This window comes from Zasmidium cellare, assembly GCF_010093935.1.
Source record: "Zasmidium cellare ATCC 36951 unplaced genomic scaffold M409scaffold_28, whole genome shotgun sequence".
Lineage (NCBI taxonomy): Eukaryota > Fungi > Ascomycota > Dothideomycetes > Mycosphaerellales > Mycosphaerellaceae > Zasmidium > Zasmidium cellare.
This window is the reverse complement of record NW_022986972.1, coordinates 54,607-70,540: the sequence shown is the minus strand read 5'-3', so window position 1 is coordinate 70,540 and position 15,934 is coordinate 54,607. Positions and strand designations below refer to the sequence as shown.

Genomic DNA, 15,934 nt, shown 5'->3' with positions numbered 1-15,934 from the left:
TGTGACTTTTGGATGAAAGAAATCTCAAACCACCGCGAGAATCTCGCGTCCGCCATGTCCGATATGCATCCACTCATTCTTCTCCCGCTTCTGGATCCGCCGCGGCGTTAGCTGCTGCATCTCCTCGTTGCAGATGTGTCCTGGGACCAGGCAGCCGCAGATGCAGACCCAGGCGCGGAGGTGGGTGCTTCTGTGTTGTTTGTCGTTCAGCAAAGTCGTTGGTGAAAGAAGGGAGGAGTTGGAAAAGTCGTGTGTCGTTCGATGTCGGGTGGTGTGGAAGGAGGAAGAGGGGGTTGGTTATCTTGACGGTCCCTCGTCAGTTTCGGGGGGCAAGGGGGGAAACCGGGCCCGCCAACAACTCACTTCAACTTCGCCCTCAAATTCTCCTTAAACTCCTCCACCATCTCCTCCGAATAATTCCTCACCTCCCCCTTCTTATCCTTCCACGTCAACGCACCCTTCCCAAAACTCAACAACTCCACGCCCGCCGCCTTATCACCCCTCACGGCCCCGACCGTCTCGAGGAACTTGTACATGTCACCGTAGACGTTCTTGGCCGCCTTGGCCGTGTCCTGCTCGTTGACAACGACGCCCTGGTCGATGCGCAGGCGCTGCAGGTTGGTCGCGTCGGCGAGGAAGTGCATGGCGTTGCGCGCGGAGGTCTTGGCGTAGTTCTTGAGTGCGATCGAGTGCAGCCGGGGGAGCAGGGTTTTGGTCGCGGAGACGAAGTCGATGAGGGTGGAGGAGGAGTCGAAGCGGATGGTGTGCGCGTAGAAGATGTCTTGGGCTTCTTTGCCAAACTGGAAGATCTTCCTTAGTGGTGTACTCTAGATGGGGGAAGGGGAGGGTGGGACGTACCTCCTTGTTAAGGGCCAGCAGACCGACGCGGTTCTTGAGACCCTCGGCGTACGTCTTGGCGTAGACCTCCTTGTTGGAGGAGCGCTTGCCGTCGAGCACGATGTCGGCGTCGACGATTCCCTTAGAGGCGAAGTAGAAGCGGTAGATTCTGCCGCGGACTTCCGGGGTCAAGCTCTTGAAGTCGAAGGCCTTTGGGGGGCGGATGATGATTGCTTGGCAGCCTTCGAGCTCGCCGGAGGTAAAGGTGATCTAATATCATGTCAGTTAAGTACAGTATGGATGAAGGATAAGAGGTGAGGGGTATGAGGTGACGCCTACCGTCTTCACAACCGAGAACGTCTCGCTAGCAGAGAGCTTGAGGATCTGGCCGAAGGTGTTGGCCTTGCGCTGGATTGCATGGCCGCTGTCGCCTTCGACCTCGACGGTAACTGGAACGACGCTGCCCTCGGAGGTGAGCTGGTTGAAGGAGACGGTCGCCTTCTTGCTAGGCGTCTTCTTTGGGGTCTCGGTAGATGAGGCTGCTGGCGTCTTGGGGGCGGCGGCCGGCTTGGCCTTAGCCTTCTGCTTGTCTGGAGTGGCGGGGACATCCTTCTTGACGTCCGCCTTGGGCTTCTGGAATGAAAGTGAGTGATCAATGACCCTTGAAAGTGAGAGACAGGGACCTACCTTGGAATCCTTTGGAGGCATGGTGCTTGTGGCCAGACTGGGAGTCGTGTACTGGCTATGGGTTGCCAAGAAGGGCCAAGAAGGTTTTCAAGTGAGCAGGTAGGCTGTCAGCGTGCTTGCTGTGCTGTTGTCGTGGTTGTTGGAATGAGAAGAAGTGAGAGAGAACGTGACGATCAAATAGTAGCACGAGCCAAAGTGACAGCAAGACCTCACTTCGGCTCAAGCCGCTGATGGTCGAAAGAGCTCTTGGAGTAGGTCGCGCGGGCTGTTGCCTAAGTGAAGTTTGAAACGGCGCTGAGTGAAGTCGTGATGCTGCTTCAATTGTGCCAAGACCTGAGGTCTGGAGGCCGACTAGCTTCTAACGCTTGAAACTTCGTTTTCGAGGAAGCTAGCGTGTTTCAGCGACGTTTGTATGCGTCAATGAGATTGGATTCCAGCGTGTCGGGTGCAATTGCAGTGGTCCCACGTGAGCGAGCTGTGATGATTGCGGTTGAAGTTAGCAGTTCCAGAACTCACCGGGTCCAGAATGTTGCAAAGTTGGAAAGAAGCTAGATAATGAGACTCAACAAGATCACACGAGTTGCATGCATTGTACCTGGATCGCTATTGAAAGTCAAGTTCAGACTTAAGTGCTTTCGATTGGCAGAAGCTGTACTGTCGCGGCACAGCGTCATTTGCGTCTATTGCACGAGCATTGTCCAGCAAGGCTTCATGTACAATCTTGAGAAGAACAGGGTAACATGTACGTCCTGATCGAGTGAGGGAACGGTATGCAACCGGCAAGATAGTATGTTCATTGGTACATCGTAACCGTGGCAGTGCTGCCGGAGCATGGATGAGACTAGCGATCATGAGTGTATTCCAATCCAATTTCTCCTGCTTGTCATTACATTTAATTGACAAATCCCACCGCAGGTTCCTGGAGATGTTTCGTGCGTGTCATTTGCGTTTAAAGCGCTGTTGTCTCTATTGCTCGCGAGGAAAGCGCTCGCAGCCATTGAGCACTTTGGCGTGAGCAATCGTTTGCTCATAGAAATGAGATCCTGTGATCTTATCTTCTCGACAAATCTCAACACCACTTAGCCACCGATGTGAGGGAGATGTGGACAGAAAGAGGACATGCTGCTGAAAAAGAAGAAGAGGTGACGTCGGGCACGAGTCTTGGCGTTCGAGGGAGAGACGCGACGCGATCTTCAACTTTCGGCCTCCAACCAGACCCGTCTTCGATCAACACATCCACAAATCCAACGCCTCCAAAATGGCAGAACAACTCACCAATGGCACAGCTGCAGCCAACAACACAGATATCGAAATGAAAGAGGAAGAAGCAGTCCCCGAGGTACCTCCAACCCAACTCCAAACCCAGGAGACGTACGCTCGCCGCCTCCACGAGATGCTGATCGGCTTCCAGACATCGCTGAGCAGCATCCAACAAGCTCAAGACTCCAATCCTGCTCCTGTGCCTGTGCCTGCCTCGGTCAACCCGGCCATGCTCTCTAACCAAGTGGAACACCAGTCAACCATACAGCCTCCTGCACCAACGATAGCGACTCCGCCGGCGGCCTCCAGCGCAAATGCTCGTCCAGGCTCCATGCCACCTCAACCCTCGGCGCGACCGAGCCAGCCCGTTGCCCACGGTGGCCCGACAAGGCAGTACCTCAACAGCAACATCACCCCTCACCTGCTTGAAGGAATGAAGCGATTAGCGGTCGACGAGCCAGAGAAGCCGCTCCTTTGGCTGTCGAACTTCCTGCGTGAGAAGAGTAGAGAAGTCGAGGGATCGTGACGACGACCGGGTCGTGATTGAGCATGATGCTGTGGACTGTGACATTGCATAGCGCTGGAGTTGGTGCGGATGATGGATTAGGGCAAGGGAGTTTCCGGAAAGATACCCAAGACAATGATTGAGATAACAGCTGGCGCATATTGCGAGGATACTACAGTACGACAGCTTGCTACCGTCGCATTGCAGCAGCGGAAGCGCTTACTTCGATGACGAGGTGAGCCTCATGCTATAGGACGGGTATAAACGCAGCAGACCTCAGTGGCTTCAATGCCGGCGCATCTTCCTTGCTCTCTCGTCAGACTCAGGGTCGATATACCATCAATGGCTTGAAGCGTATCGCGGAGGATCAAGCCACATTTCTGCCACAAAGATGACCCCGTCAGACAGCAGTCACCTCGAGTCGAATGTCCAGCCAGGAGGAATGCACATGAGTCGGTGGTATGTGGACGACAGTGGTGTTGGTCCCGAAAGCTCTTCATCCTGTGCTTCATCCTTCACTACTTAGCTCTGAGTACGAGCATGTCGGTCGCTGCCCGAAAGATCCTCTTCAAACCATCTTGCGAGCGGTATGAACTTTGCGGACCCGCGAGATGCCCCGAGCCTGGGATTTCGCAAGTATTGCCCTGCTATTGAACCTTGAGGATTGCGTCTCAACCTTGTGATCTAGGAACGAAGCCGAGTATTTCCCTTCTGAGGTACATGTAGGGTACGCTGTCGCGGGTTGTGGTCAGGATTGCGAATCGGGATTCGCATCGTCATATCACGGTGGAGGAGAACTGCTTTTGGAGTACCGCAAGTGATGAATTCGTTATTGGAGGAGGCAAGTAAACCAACGAAGGCCATTCTGCGTCGCCAATTCGTTGCAAGATTGTTACTCAGGTGAGAAGCTGAGACGATGAGATGATCCGTTCCTGCTGACTACATTGCTGTCGGCATCTGTGCCCTGTTGTAGAGCATTCGCTGTCATCCAGGGCTGAGTGGGCGATCAGCGGTCAGACCGAAGACAGACTTCACCCGAACGACGAGCAGTCAACGTTGACCACACATGGTTATCCACGCGCCTGCACGCGACCTGTTACGCAGCGATCAGCACATGCATTTCAAACATCGCAACCTTACCGAGGGCTGAGCGATTGTCATTTGCAAGTGGTATGGCACCTTGTTTCGAACTTGCTCGACTTTGCTGGACGCCGGGAATAGCACCTCACTGGCGAAGGGTTCAAGCTACCGACGGAATTACTACTCTCTTGGGAATCAAGCATTGCAGACCGACGGGAAGGTGACATGGCTTTCTCACGACGCAGCTGGGAGGCGCCGAGCAAAGCAAGGCGTTTGGTCGAAGGATGCTGCGAACAGAAGGATTCCGAAGCGTACTCGAAGGATGCAGAAGGATTCAATGTTGGTTTCGATTCCCCATTGACGAATCACAACGCGCGCTCGGAACCTTCCTGCGATTGACGGCGAATGAACGAGCCTTCGCCCAACCCTCTCGTCAGCAGTAACGAGGATTTGTCGATCACATTCCTGTGGCATTGTGCTGTTGTTGGAAAATGATACAGGTGGCTCGCAGGATTGGTGACTTGGTTTGCTCGCCTGCGTTGCTTCGCAGACTGATCTGCTAGGAGCTGCGACGAACAGGATTATATGCTCTAACGTTGTGCTGATGATTGATGAGGGCAGACGGGCGTACCACGTATGCATTAATGATCTTCGTTCAGGGCTGCCCCGGCGGGTGGTGTGGTGGTATGCGGTTAGGGATAGAGCCCTGCGTCCTTGCGAGCAGCTGAGGAAGGGTCAGGCAAGGTTTGGGGGCTGCGCGCAAAAGAGTTGCACCAAGGGTGTATCCATGGTATTTGAAAACCGCGAGATCCGCAATCCTCACCTCAAGTTGCGACTATCACATCTTTCCCTCCAGGCCCATTTCGCGAATACCCACATCGCCTCTCCTATAAGACTTACTTCGTTCCTCTTCAACCATATCCGCCAAGATGAACTGCTATCCTCTCCCACCCTCATACACCTACAAACATAGCCACTCCTACTCCGGCTACCAACCCTCCTACTCAACCAAATCCCTCCACTCCGACAAATCGTCAACCAAGTCCAAGCCCCGCTGGTCCCGGAAATCCTCCAAACAAGCCATGCCTCCCTCAGACGACTTCGAAAAGGGCCTCATGCGCACCAGCCAGGAAAGCCGCTCCTGCTCGACCTTCTCCTCCTCAGCAGACTCGACGAAATCCCGCAGCACCTCCACCAGCAGCGCCTCCGGCGCCAGCAGTCTCCGCAAGCCCAGCGTGTCGACCAAGTCGACCAAGACGAACAAGTCCTCCGACTCGAACAAATCGTCGCGGAGCTGGATCAAGCGGATTTTCGTCGGGGATGTCGATGAGGATGAGAGCGAGGAGGACCGCGAGGCGAAGAGGCGGGAGCGGAATGCTATGTGGAGGAATATGTCGATGGGTTATGAGGTGAGTCTTTTCTAACCCCGTCAAGCATCCTGTACCCTTTTTCCCATCATCATCAAGCAAGTCGACGACTCTGACTTTGAGCGTTCGAGAATAAGGAGCTGCCCGTCGCCCTGCCAGTTTTTGTGTGACTCTATTAAGTCACACTTCCTGTTAGTCCACACGCTGAAACGATTCTGTTTTGAAAGTGCCTGTTCTGACGACCACTTTCTTCTTCGCAGAGCGTCCACGTCTACGCCGACGTTGGGGAGTTTATCGGAAGGTAGAGTTTGTTCCTCGACGACGCACAACGATGATTATGCTGAGACGATATCGCATACAGAGCCTTTCGTGGCGCTGGGACTTGGTGAGATTTGCTCTTTTCCCATACGTGGAGGCGGTTTTGGTGTTGACTTTTATCCTTTGTAGGTCTGGTGGTTGGCCGGGTAGTATGCCCGCGACTGTGTCGCCCTTTTACAATGGGCTGTGAGCGATGAGTTTGTTTTGTTGGATGGAGATTTGGTGTTGGTGGATGAGGAATATTATACCCAGAGCATGTTTTATCATCGACGACTGGATGTCGTCTGAGTCGCTCGATCACGCGACCGAGAGTTTCTCATATGTTTCGCAATACAAGGACGGTGTCCTTTTCGATCATCATCTCACTTTCGAGGGTACATTCATCGCCCAGAATGGGATATGTGCGAACCTGTAAAACGAATGTCAGTCGTCGCCATGATCCTCAAAGTTATGCTGGACACTCACGCCGCCACAAACGTCCCCTCCAAAGGCCCACCCGCCAGCAAGTCAGACGCCTCATCGATCTGCTTATCGCCCGCCTGAAACTTCCAAATCGCAATACTCTCATTGATGCGATCACGATTGAATCGTTTCCATTCATCCACCGTAATCCCCCTGAACGAAGTCTTCCGATCCTTCCAAAGACCCCATACCGCCGTCCACCCCGTCGGCATCGCCACCATACCGCGGGCGTGCGCGTATTGCTGTCGGTTCCGTGCGTGCTGATGCGACATCATGGTGTTGATGGCCATGCGTTCCATACTGGTGTTCAGTTCGTCGACGTCGAAGTCGTAGTGCGGGAAGAGGTCTTTGAGTTTGAGACGAAGGCGTCCGAGGATGAGTTGGGATTTCCAGTAGACCACGGCCGTCTCGAGGTCTGATAGATTTGTGAATTCGAAGAAGAAGGGGATGAAGTCGGCGTCGTCCGAGTTGGTTGTTTTGATCACTTTGATGCGGTGCAGCATTTTGTTTTCGGCGTCTATGTCTTGGAGGTTTGAGAGTTCGGTGGCGAGGGCGAGGGCTTTTTTGCCTTTGATCTCGTCCGCTCCGTTTCTTAGAGTGCGGGTTTGGAGGATCAGGCGTGGTAGTCGGATCATGAGTTGATTGCTTAGCAGCTTTAGTCTGGCGACTTCGGTGGGCAGACTCGATGCCCCTGCAGGTTCGAGTGTGTACCATCGCGGATCGTCGAATGGCGATATTTGACCCCTGGCGACGGGGATGTGGAATGTCTGGTTGCGGATGTGGTAGAGGATGGCTCGGGTCAATTCACTCGGTTGCCACGACAGAGGTCTCGATAGTAGTATCGTACTCATAGCAGCCCAGTGAGCGAAGCAGGCAAACATCTCCGATTGCATCAATGCTTCGCACACGCAGAGCAACGCCACCGACATGAGAACACTGTCGGACAGGCTATCCTCCCGCGTCACCATGGCAATCCTCAGACTCTCCACTGACTTGACATACGGTCCCAGACTTGCCGGAGTCGGCCCTGTGTACCCTTTCAGAGCGATATCTTTGTTCTTGACAACGGCCCTGATCGCACTGTCGACGGCGTCGTCTTGTCCGATTCGGCACGGCATCATCTGGAGCCATGTGTGGTTAATCCGTAAACATTCGAGTGTGGTGGCAAGCTCCTGGCATAGTTGCGTCTCGCCACAACTTGGGTTGTGTAGGACGACACAGCTTTTCGGTGAGTCGTTGCATGGTTTTTGCGGTCCTAAAGGTTTGATATGAGTGCATCGTCGTTTCCGTCTGGCGCAATTCTGGCAGGCTGCCCCCTTTCTGGCTCTGGGTGCCGGTGCCGATGGCGGTTGTGTTTGTGTGCGTGTCTGTAGTGCCATAGTGTTACAAGTCTGTATGAAGTCGTTAGCGGAAACATGGCAACACATCGAGGAGCTCAATACATTTTGTGCATTTCGACGATGGGAGGCAAATCATACACCGCACCCATTGACTCTGGCTCGCCATATCGAACCTCAGCTTTAGCATCAGAATCAGGCGCTCCGCACCGCCGCAGTACGAATCAACCACTGATCCCGCCGCCAACTTGCCAATAACGATGCAGTACGAGCGCCAAGAGCAACCCTTGGTGATCATGCCACGATCTGTGCTGAGGTGTTGCGCTGATTCCAAACTGCTAAGGCTGAAACGTAATGATGGTGCTATCTCAACTAAACTCTCTTCAGGAAGGTAATGGAAAAGCTTAAACGCACCTTGTTCAGCCTGAAGTCACAGAGTGGAGTTGCCGTCTGTGTGTCCCGAGCGTTGGGGCGTGATTAGTTTCTTGATTAATCACGGATGTGGTACAGCAATAGAGTGTTCCTCCGAAGCCACATGGACATCCCAGATCCTGTAGGATCTTGGTCGAATAGCTACCGTCTGTCTGGATATCTTAGGCTGAATAAAGTCGTATCGAATGCACCATCAGCGTCAAGCGTGTGGCGTCACGGAACACAGCGTCTGTACAGGTCTAGCCTCAGTGTAGTCATCAGCTATGGAAGTCTTCCGAGATATTTTGGAGAAGCAGTATCAGGCTGAGCTGGATGGGCTGTCGATGACTGATCGAGCACTGAGAGTAGAAGGTGAATGTTGCGAATGCGATCTGGCGATTGTCGTGGACCCTAGAGTGTTCGGCAACGGTGCAACGTCTTTGCCGGTTGTCAAGAGGACCGTGACTAAACGATGGATCTTTGTCATTGCATGTTCGTCGCCACAGACGAAGCTGAGAGACTGAACAAGATGCTCTGTTGCAGCTGATGGACGAAGACAGTAGGAGGTCGAGGAAGAGGAAGGCGAAGGCGAAGGATAGTCGTGGGGAGAAGAAACGTGACCTGATAGCTATCTTAGGACTAGCGCGTTACCAACCAGCCAATCACAGCCAAGCTTGACCCACTAACCAAAATAAGAAGTTGTCAGCCCAGGGAAATTCCCCGACCAAAAATGCAAAAAAGAATGTTCGAGCCAGTACGTGTTCTATGAACACGGCCTTTTTGAGAAGAAGGAAAAGCCGAAGGCGGGGCTCGAACCCGCGACCTTGAGGTATTCTAGACTTAAGAGCCACACGCTCTACCGATTGAGCTACCCCGGCGCTTTCATGCTGATTGGATGAGAGGCAAAAGGTCTTTGCCGTTTATAACAGCTTGTACTTGTGTTCCGTAGTGTAAGACAAGCCGAAGACCCGCAGCTCTCCCCAAACTTGCTGAGGAAGTGTATATCGATGTTCCACCCTGAAGGCGGGCCACAGAACGAATGCAGTCAAAGCGAATACCAGGCCGGCGTCATTATCACGATTCTGATGGTGTTCTGTCTTGGAAGAGGAGTTCGACGACGACAGTTGGCGGATACGAGACCGATGCAGGAGGAAAAGGGGCCAGCGCAATTTCTGTGACGACTTTGGCGGAAGTGGAAGCGTCGATAAGTCGATGGTCTGCACAACGAGAAAATAAGCAGACCCTGCTTTCTGTCTTGCGGCGAGGTGCTGACAAGTGTTAGAGCCTAAAGAAGCAATGTTAGAAAGCATTGTTTGGGATGAATCTCTGATCGACTTGCTACACATCGATATTTTGTACTAAAGCACCCCCAATCCAGCATTCAACCCCAACACGTTGTCCACCATCGTACTCGCAGCACCAAGACAATTAGCCGGCATGCACAGCTCTGCCAGCCGTTCCGCTGTCAAAGCATTCATGACCACCTCCTTCTTCATCAACGTGTCAAACAGCCTCTGACTAGCATTCATACTCTCAATAGTCTCTTTACAGGCCTCATACACGATATCATGAGCTTTCTGTCGTCCCAATGTCTTGGCAAGCTCCATCATCACCGCTTCCGCAACGATAAGACCTTTGGCCGAGTTGAGATTACGGTTCATCTGGTCTGTGTTGACGACGAGCCCGGCCATGGCAAAATCGGCTTGTGAGAGCGCTCCCACCGCGATGACGAAGGACTCAGGCACGGCGGCCCATTCAAGATGCCAGGGACCGCTTGCCCGTTCGAAGTCTGTGATCATGGCGTCGAGACATAGACCTGCGTTCGAACGGAGGATCTTCGAGGCTGCGAGGACAACTTCACTCGAGACGGGGTTTCGTTTCTGTGGCATAGTTGAACTCGCGCCGCGGTGTGGTACGAAGGGCTCGCTGACTTCGCTGAACTCGTTCGAGGACATTACGATCAGATCGGTTGCCAGTTTTCCCAATATACCGCCGACGAGGGCGAGGAAGTTGACGATTTCGGCTACGCCATCTCGAGCCGTGTGCCAGGTGATGGAAGGATCTTCGAGGTCTAGCTGTTTGGCCAATGTCCTGCGGACTTGTAGACTTGTCTCTGCATCGGAGCCTAACGAGGCGAGCGTCCCAGCTGCTCCGCCGAATTGCACCAGTAAGCAACGAGGCCGAAGTTGTTGAAGCCGTTCCAGGTGCCGTTGAAAGCTCGACAGGTAGACCGCACACTTATAGCCCCAAGTCACCGGCAAAGCATGCTGAAGATGGGTCCGACCAGCCATAGGCGTGTCCCTATATTTCGATGCCAGCGCAGATAGCGTAGCCGTAAGGCTCTTCAACTTCGCCTCGACCATGTTCAGTCCGTCTTTCATCTGTAGAATCGCGGCGGTGTCCTGGATGTCTTGCGTTGTCGCGCCCCAATGGACGTATCGGCCGGCATCTTCACCGCAGCCTTCTGATAGTTGCCGGACTAGGGGAAGGATAGGGTAGCCAACAATCTCAGTCTCTTCGGATAGTCTGTCGTAGTCCAAGGACAATCGAGTGGCTACATCCGCTATCTCATTCGCTGACGCCTTGGGGATTATGCCACAGGATGCTTGAGCGAGAGCCAGCCCGACTTCGACTTTCATGCAATAATAATCAACATATGTTTTATCTTCAAAGACCTTGCGGATGGGCTGGGTGCCGAAGAGGTTCTTGAAGAGAAAAGAGTCGATGGCGCTGACAGGCATTGCTTTTCAAAGATTGAATTGGACACTGGGACAGAAGGAAAAAGGAGAGTGGAGAAGGAGACCGCTGAACGAGAGGGTGTTGGAACAACGATCTCCCAGGTGCATCTGGCCTGATTCGTGCAACGCGTCAGGCCGTGAGCAGCCCAAGGAAGATCTCATTGAGGGGGACGTTAGTACTTCTCTAACCAAGTCGTTGTCCAAGACAGTGACGATGGTAAGAAAGTGGCCAAGATTGTATCTGTTGGCTTGGAGGTGTTGGTCAGGAGACGGAGTTGGGAACTGTATATGTTGCTCGTCCAGACATCCCACCACTTATTCACCTGAGCGGGCCGCACGTGTCACTGTCAGTGACGTCGGCCGTCTTGAGCCGCAAACGCCGGAGTCGAGGCGCAGCTCCAAGTGCATGTCAGCACAGCACCGAACACAGCAGCGCGAACGGGTGTTCCTGGCGCGCAATGCATCCCTACACCCATCGCCTGGAATCCCGCTGCCTACTACAGCGCTGCGCATTCCATACATGAGCAGCAACTAAGCGGCATCGTCAGACATCCCTCTGCTCCCCCATCACCACCAACCATCACAGCCATGGCTCGGGCTGACTGGAGCTCGACCGCGCGAGCGCTTGCCGACCAATTCGAAGACGAAGACGACCACATCCTCCCCGTCCACGAATCCCGCCGGTCGACATCGCCCATATGGTCCAGAAGATCGCTCGACGACGGCAGCGCCAGTCAGCACCGTCCACGAAGTAACACGGCGAGATGGATGCAGACTGCAGACAAGTGGAACCGGAGAGGGATGAAGATGTGGTACAAATTGACCCTCCTACAACGAACGGCATTATCTCTGGCAGGAGTGGTCCTCTTCGTACTCTCGATCTTATTCCTGTTATACAACGAGCGCATCTTCGCCTGGCTGAGCCCGGCGGCTAAGAGATGGAGAGAACTACCCGCAGGCTGGCTAATACTCTTCTTCATGACCTTCTTCGTCTCCTTCCCCCCAATGATCGGATACTCGACCTGCGTCACCATCGCAGGCTTCGTCTTCGGCATGAAAGGCTGGCTCATCATGGCCCCGGCGACAGTCATTGGATCCACAGTCTCCTTCATCGTCTCGCGAACAGTCCTCAAAGGCTTCGTTTCTAAAATGACCGAGAAGAACAAACAATTCGCCGCGTTATCCTTGGTGTTGAAACACGACGGTCTCAAACTCCTCTGCATGATCCGGCTTTGCCCTTTGCCGTACAGCTTCGCCAATGGCGCTATCAGCACTATTCAAACCGTCACCTGGCCCAACTTTATGCTTGCAACGGCCATCGCCTCCCCCAAACTCCTCCTGCACATCTTCGTGGGCGCGAGGATAGGTGACATCGCTGAGAACGGCGACAAGATGGACACCAAAACGAAGATCGTCAGCTACCTGAGCGCAGCCATTGGAATCGTAGTGGGCATCGGTACAGGCTACCTCATCTACGTCCGCACAAAAGCCCGCGCGAAACAACTCGAAGCCGAGGAAGCAGCGGCTGTGGCGAACGGGCGACGGGGCAGCAATCCTGACGGCGACTACACCGACGACCCGGACGAGCAGGAAGCCGTAGACATTTTGAGGAGTAGAGATGATGACATATCATTACATCCCACCTACGAGGACGAGCCGGACTTGGATGCTGGATATCGGGATGAGTTCACGGATGATGAGGATGCGAGGGAACGGGATGTCTTTGACGATGGGGATGGGGATGATGAGGACGTCTCTTCTACTGGGAAGAAGGGGGCGCTATAGATCTAGACATGGTGCACGAATGGCGTTTATGAAGGGGAATGGTGGATAGAGCTGATCCAACGATCGGTCGCATTGGATGTGAAATGAAAGCTGGATCGGATAGAGATATTCGTAGCCGAATGCTATAAATGAGCAAGCCATCATCATCCCTTGAGCAAAGCCAAAACCAAGTCAATCCCATTGGGTATCTTCCACCATCCGCCGACGCCAACGCTATTCCGAGCAAATGAGCAAAACAGATCGTTCGTTGGGACAGATCAGACCAGAGACATGATCTCATCATCTCCCCCACCACCATCGTCGTCGTTCCTAGAATGCCTCTCAAGCGCCTTCTGCACCTTTCGAAACAACCCCTCCACTCCAGCTCCCTCATCATCATCCCCGCCAGCTCTCACAAGCAACCCATGCAGACTCCTCGTAAGCCCCTCCAAACTCGGCGGATCCGCAGTAAACACACTCTCAAAACCCACAGCAGGCTGATTGAACCCAAGCAACGAACTCTCTTCATCGATCTGGCCTGCGACTTTGGAGATCCCGTCTATTGAGATGGGGACAGGGAGAATGAGGTTGTGCATGGCCTGGCCGGGTGGAGTGCGCTCGAGGGGGAGTTTGGAGGATTTGGTGCGGCCGAGTTTGTGAGAGCTCTGTCGGCGGCGGGAGGGGGTTGTGGTTGTTGGCGGGCGATGTTTTTCGTCGTTGGCTGCTTCTGGTTCTTGGGCAGTCGGGGCGTTGGTGCTAAGGTCTTGGAGGGGTTGTCTCTCGCTGGTCTTGCGGCGCTTCGAAGTACTGGCGTGCTTCTCAGGAGAGTTGGGGTCGTTGTTCATGTCCGCAACCTCCCTGGCTCGGACGAAGCCATGCCGTCTGAGATCGTCGGTGTCACGACGAACTCGCTCATCGAAGATTCGAGTCTCTTGATTGGCGTCTGATCCACGAATTGGTCCGCGGCGGTAGTTTCGAGCCTCGATCATAGAGGCTATCGATTCTCCGCCATCGACAAAATCTCTGATATCGCGGTTGCGCCTGGGAGGCGTTAATGGCCTCGCGTCTTCCACCAAATCGCCCAGCTCGCCTTGCACGACCAAGCCATGACCGTCATTTTGTGGTCTTGGACGCGGACGTCGAGGCCTCTCCACATCTTCCAAATGATCAAACCATACTCTCTCTCGCGGAGGTCCATCCTTGAAGGGAGGCACGAATGGCTTGTTCAACCGTGATTGCGGATCTTGCTTTCTCGGGATGCGATGAGGGTGTGTGCTGATGTCTGGAATAGCCGCAAGAGGTGTACCAGCTGGCGGATCAGAGGTCAAGTCGTAATTGTAGTCTGGTGACTGATTCTGGCGTCTTGCACGCAAGTCTTGTGGCTCGATCGGATCACTCGAATGCATTGGTGTGTACATCTGTGGTGGAGGGAAGTCCTGCGCGCCGATCGTGTTGCCATTTCTTGCCAATCGCATGTCTGGGACATGGTCAGAAGGATGGAATGCTGGCGGTGATGGCGAGGACGGTCTTGGTGTGGGCAGCGCAGCTTCGGCAGTCTCTACAAATGTAGCGTTTCGTCTGACCGGCGAGCTCAATATGTCTGTTCGCTGGAGAGGCTCATCGTCTCTTGGCGACGGTTGCTGTACATCGGATCGACGCACCGAGCTATTCAGTTTGGCAAGAACCCACGGATTGGAGACATTGACATCCCTGTTTGCTTGACGTAGCTCTTCCAAATGTGCAGCACTGCGGTCGTCCTGCGGTTGGGTTTCGAGCAATTCAAGATCTTCCTCATCGCACCCATACATGTTGCTTCTAAAAGTTCTACGCCGCTCAGAGGTCACCTGTTCGTCTTCTGTTGCGTTGGGTAGTGTTGGCTGTTCCTCTCGTACTTCAACAGTATTGACGCCAGTCGAGGTAGCGTTTGCTGCTTCTATGCGAGCTGTTGCGCTCGTCGCCGCTGTCTCATGGTCGTCCAAGCCATGGCCGATCTCCAGTATCGGCTGTGACATTGCGCGGACATCCTCTTCTTCCGTCTGAGGAGCATATACGGCAGCGAAGAGCGTCTTCACCCCTTCTATGACCTTGACAGCGTCTTCGAATGCCACGTCATCCTTGGCAGGCTCGACATTGACATCGTATGAATCATCCGGACAACCGATCTCGAGATGCAGAAACGGCTCTTTGATGTCGTCGAGGAGAGACCCTGCACGTCGTAGCGCCTCGCGAAATGCTTTGACAATCTGCTTGAAGTGGCCTCGAGCTGAAGATACTGGACGAGCATCGACCGATATAAAAGACCCATGACCTCCGATCTTGCTGGCATCTGCGTCTGGGCGAGGGAGGAATGCTTGAAATGAAAAGCCTTCATGCTCCAACACGGACCACAAACACTGCGACGCACAAGCAGATCCGATCACTTTGATTGCAGCATCTTCAATATTCCCGTTGAGCTTCGGTGCATACACCCAATCTCCTTTGGTGGTCTTTGCCTTGAGCACTCGCAACGAGTATCGGACATGAGGACGAGCGAAAGCGTATGCTTGTAAGCAACGCTTGATCTTCTTGAGACAGGCTTCTGTATTCTTCAACGTGACTTGTCTCCGCACAGGATTGGCTTTGATGAACTCGGTGACCTTGACACAGGTGCCGACTGGTAACGAGGCTCGATCTTTACCAACGACTTCTCCTTTTTGGTTGATCTTCAATGCAGCGCCGACTTGCTCGCCCTCGATACGAGTGCTGATGGTGAGAGATCCACTCAGCTCTGCAGCACTCGCAAGTGCTTCGCCTCGGAAGCCGAGTGACGAGCCGCCAATGTCTTTGAGGTCGTCGTAGTCCAGAAGCTTGCTTGTACAGTATCGTCTTGCCACAAGTGGTCTATCCTCTGGAGCAATGCCATGTCCATTGTCGCGGACTTGGATGACATCGAGGGTGTTGTTATGAATCTCGACCGATATCGAGTTTGCATGAGCGTCGAGTGCGTTATCCACCAGTTCTTTGACGAGGGCTGCTGGATCTGTCAAGACTTGAGTTGCGCCTATCGCCCGCACGGTCGTGTCCGGCAGCGCTTGAATGCCCATGGTGAAGTGATTGTCATGTCGTTGTCAGTCTGGAGAGAACAGTGATCTCTATTAACAATTTACAGATTGGAGTCGAGAGGTGAGG

At 53.7% G+C, this 15,934-nt stretch overlaps 7 protein-coding genes and 1 non-coding gene across 8 annotated transcripts; 3 read left to right on the top strand and 5 right to left on the bottom strand.

Annotated features, from left to right (window-relative positions):
- Positions 1–359: 359 nt before the first annotated feature.
- M409DRAFT_25643 (uncharacterized protein) lies at positions 360–1,545 on the bottom strand (the record flags this gene model as incomplete). The annotated part of the gene is made up of 4 exons (XM_033807781.1): positions 360–800; positions 859–1,107; positions 1,177–1,470; positions 1,525–1,545. The coding sequence occupies 4 exons, from the start codon at positions 1,543–1,545 to the stop codon at positions 360–362; spliced, it is 1,005 nt and encodes a 334-aa protein (XP_033664757.1).
- A 1,237-nt stretch (positions 1,546–2,782) lies between these two features.
- Positions 2,783–3,310, top strand: M409DRAFT_56979 (uncharacterized protein; the record flags this gene model as incomplete). The annotated part of the gene is made up of 1 exon (XM_033813470.1): positions 2,783–3,310. One exon carries the CDS (start codon positions 2,783–2,785, stop codon positions 3,308–3,310), a length of 528 nt encoding a protein of 175 aa, XP_033664756.1.
- A 1,988-nt stretch (positions 3,311–5,298) lies between these two features.
- Positions 5,299–6,244, top strand: M409DRAFT_56978 (uncharacterized protein; the record flags this gene model as incomplete). Its single annotated transcript, XM_033813469.1, has 3 exons — positions 5,299–5,778; positions 5,997–6,037; positions 6,184–6,244. 3 exons carry the CDS (start codon positions 5,299–5,301, stop codon positions 6,242–6,244), a joined length of 582 nt encoding a protein of 193 aa, XP_033664755.1.
- A 167-nt stretch (positions 6,245–6,411) lies between these two features.
- M409DRAFT_25640 (uncharacterized protein) lies at positions 6,412–7,634 on the bottom strand (the record flags this gene model as incomplete). The annotated part of the gene is made up of 2 exons (XM_033807780.1): positions 6,412–6,463; positions 6,520–7,634. 2 exons carry the CDS (start codon positions 7,632–7,634, stop codon positions 6,412–6,414), a joined length of 1,167 nt encoding a protein of 388 aa, XP_033664754.1.
- A 1,425-nt stretch (positions 7,635–9,059) lies between these two features.
- M409DRAFT_t48 lies at positions 9,060–9,142 on the bottom strand. The gene has a single exon. It is a non-coding gene; the product is annotated as a tRNA-Lys (tRNA).
- A 480-nt stretch (positions 9,143–9,622) lies between these two features.
- M409DRAFT_25639 (uncharacterized protein) lies at positions 9,623–11,005 on the bottom strand (the record flags this gene model as incomplete). The annotated part of the gene is made up of 1 exon (XM_033807779.1): positions 9,623–11,005. The coding sequence occupies one exon, from the start codon at positions 11,003–11,005 to the stop codon at positions 9,623–9,625; it is 1,383 nt and encodes a 460-aa protein (XP_033664753.1).
- A 585-nt stretch (positions 11,006–11,590) lies between these two features.
- On the top strand, positions 11,591–12,602 carry M409DRAFT_56975 (uncharacterized protein; the record flags this gene model as incomplete). Its single annotated transcript, XM_033813468.1, has 2 exons — positions 11,591–12,478; positions 12,513–12,602. The coding sequence occupies 2 exons, from the start codon at positions 11,591–11,593 to the stop codon at positions 12,600–12,602; spliced, it is 978 nt and encodes a 325-aa protein (XP_033664752.1).
- Positions 12,603–13,044: 442 nt separating this feature from the next.
- On the bottom strand, positions 13,045–15,849 carry M409DRAFT_68138 (uncharacterized protein; the record flags this gene model as incomplete). Its single annotated transcript, XM_033817700.1, has 1 exon — positions 13,045–15,849. The coding sequence occupies one exon, from the start codon at positions 15,847–15,849 to the stop codon at positions 13,045–13,047; it is 2,805 nt and encodes a 934-aa protein (XP_033664751.1).
- Positions 15,850–15,934: the final 85 nt, after the last annotated feature.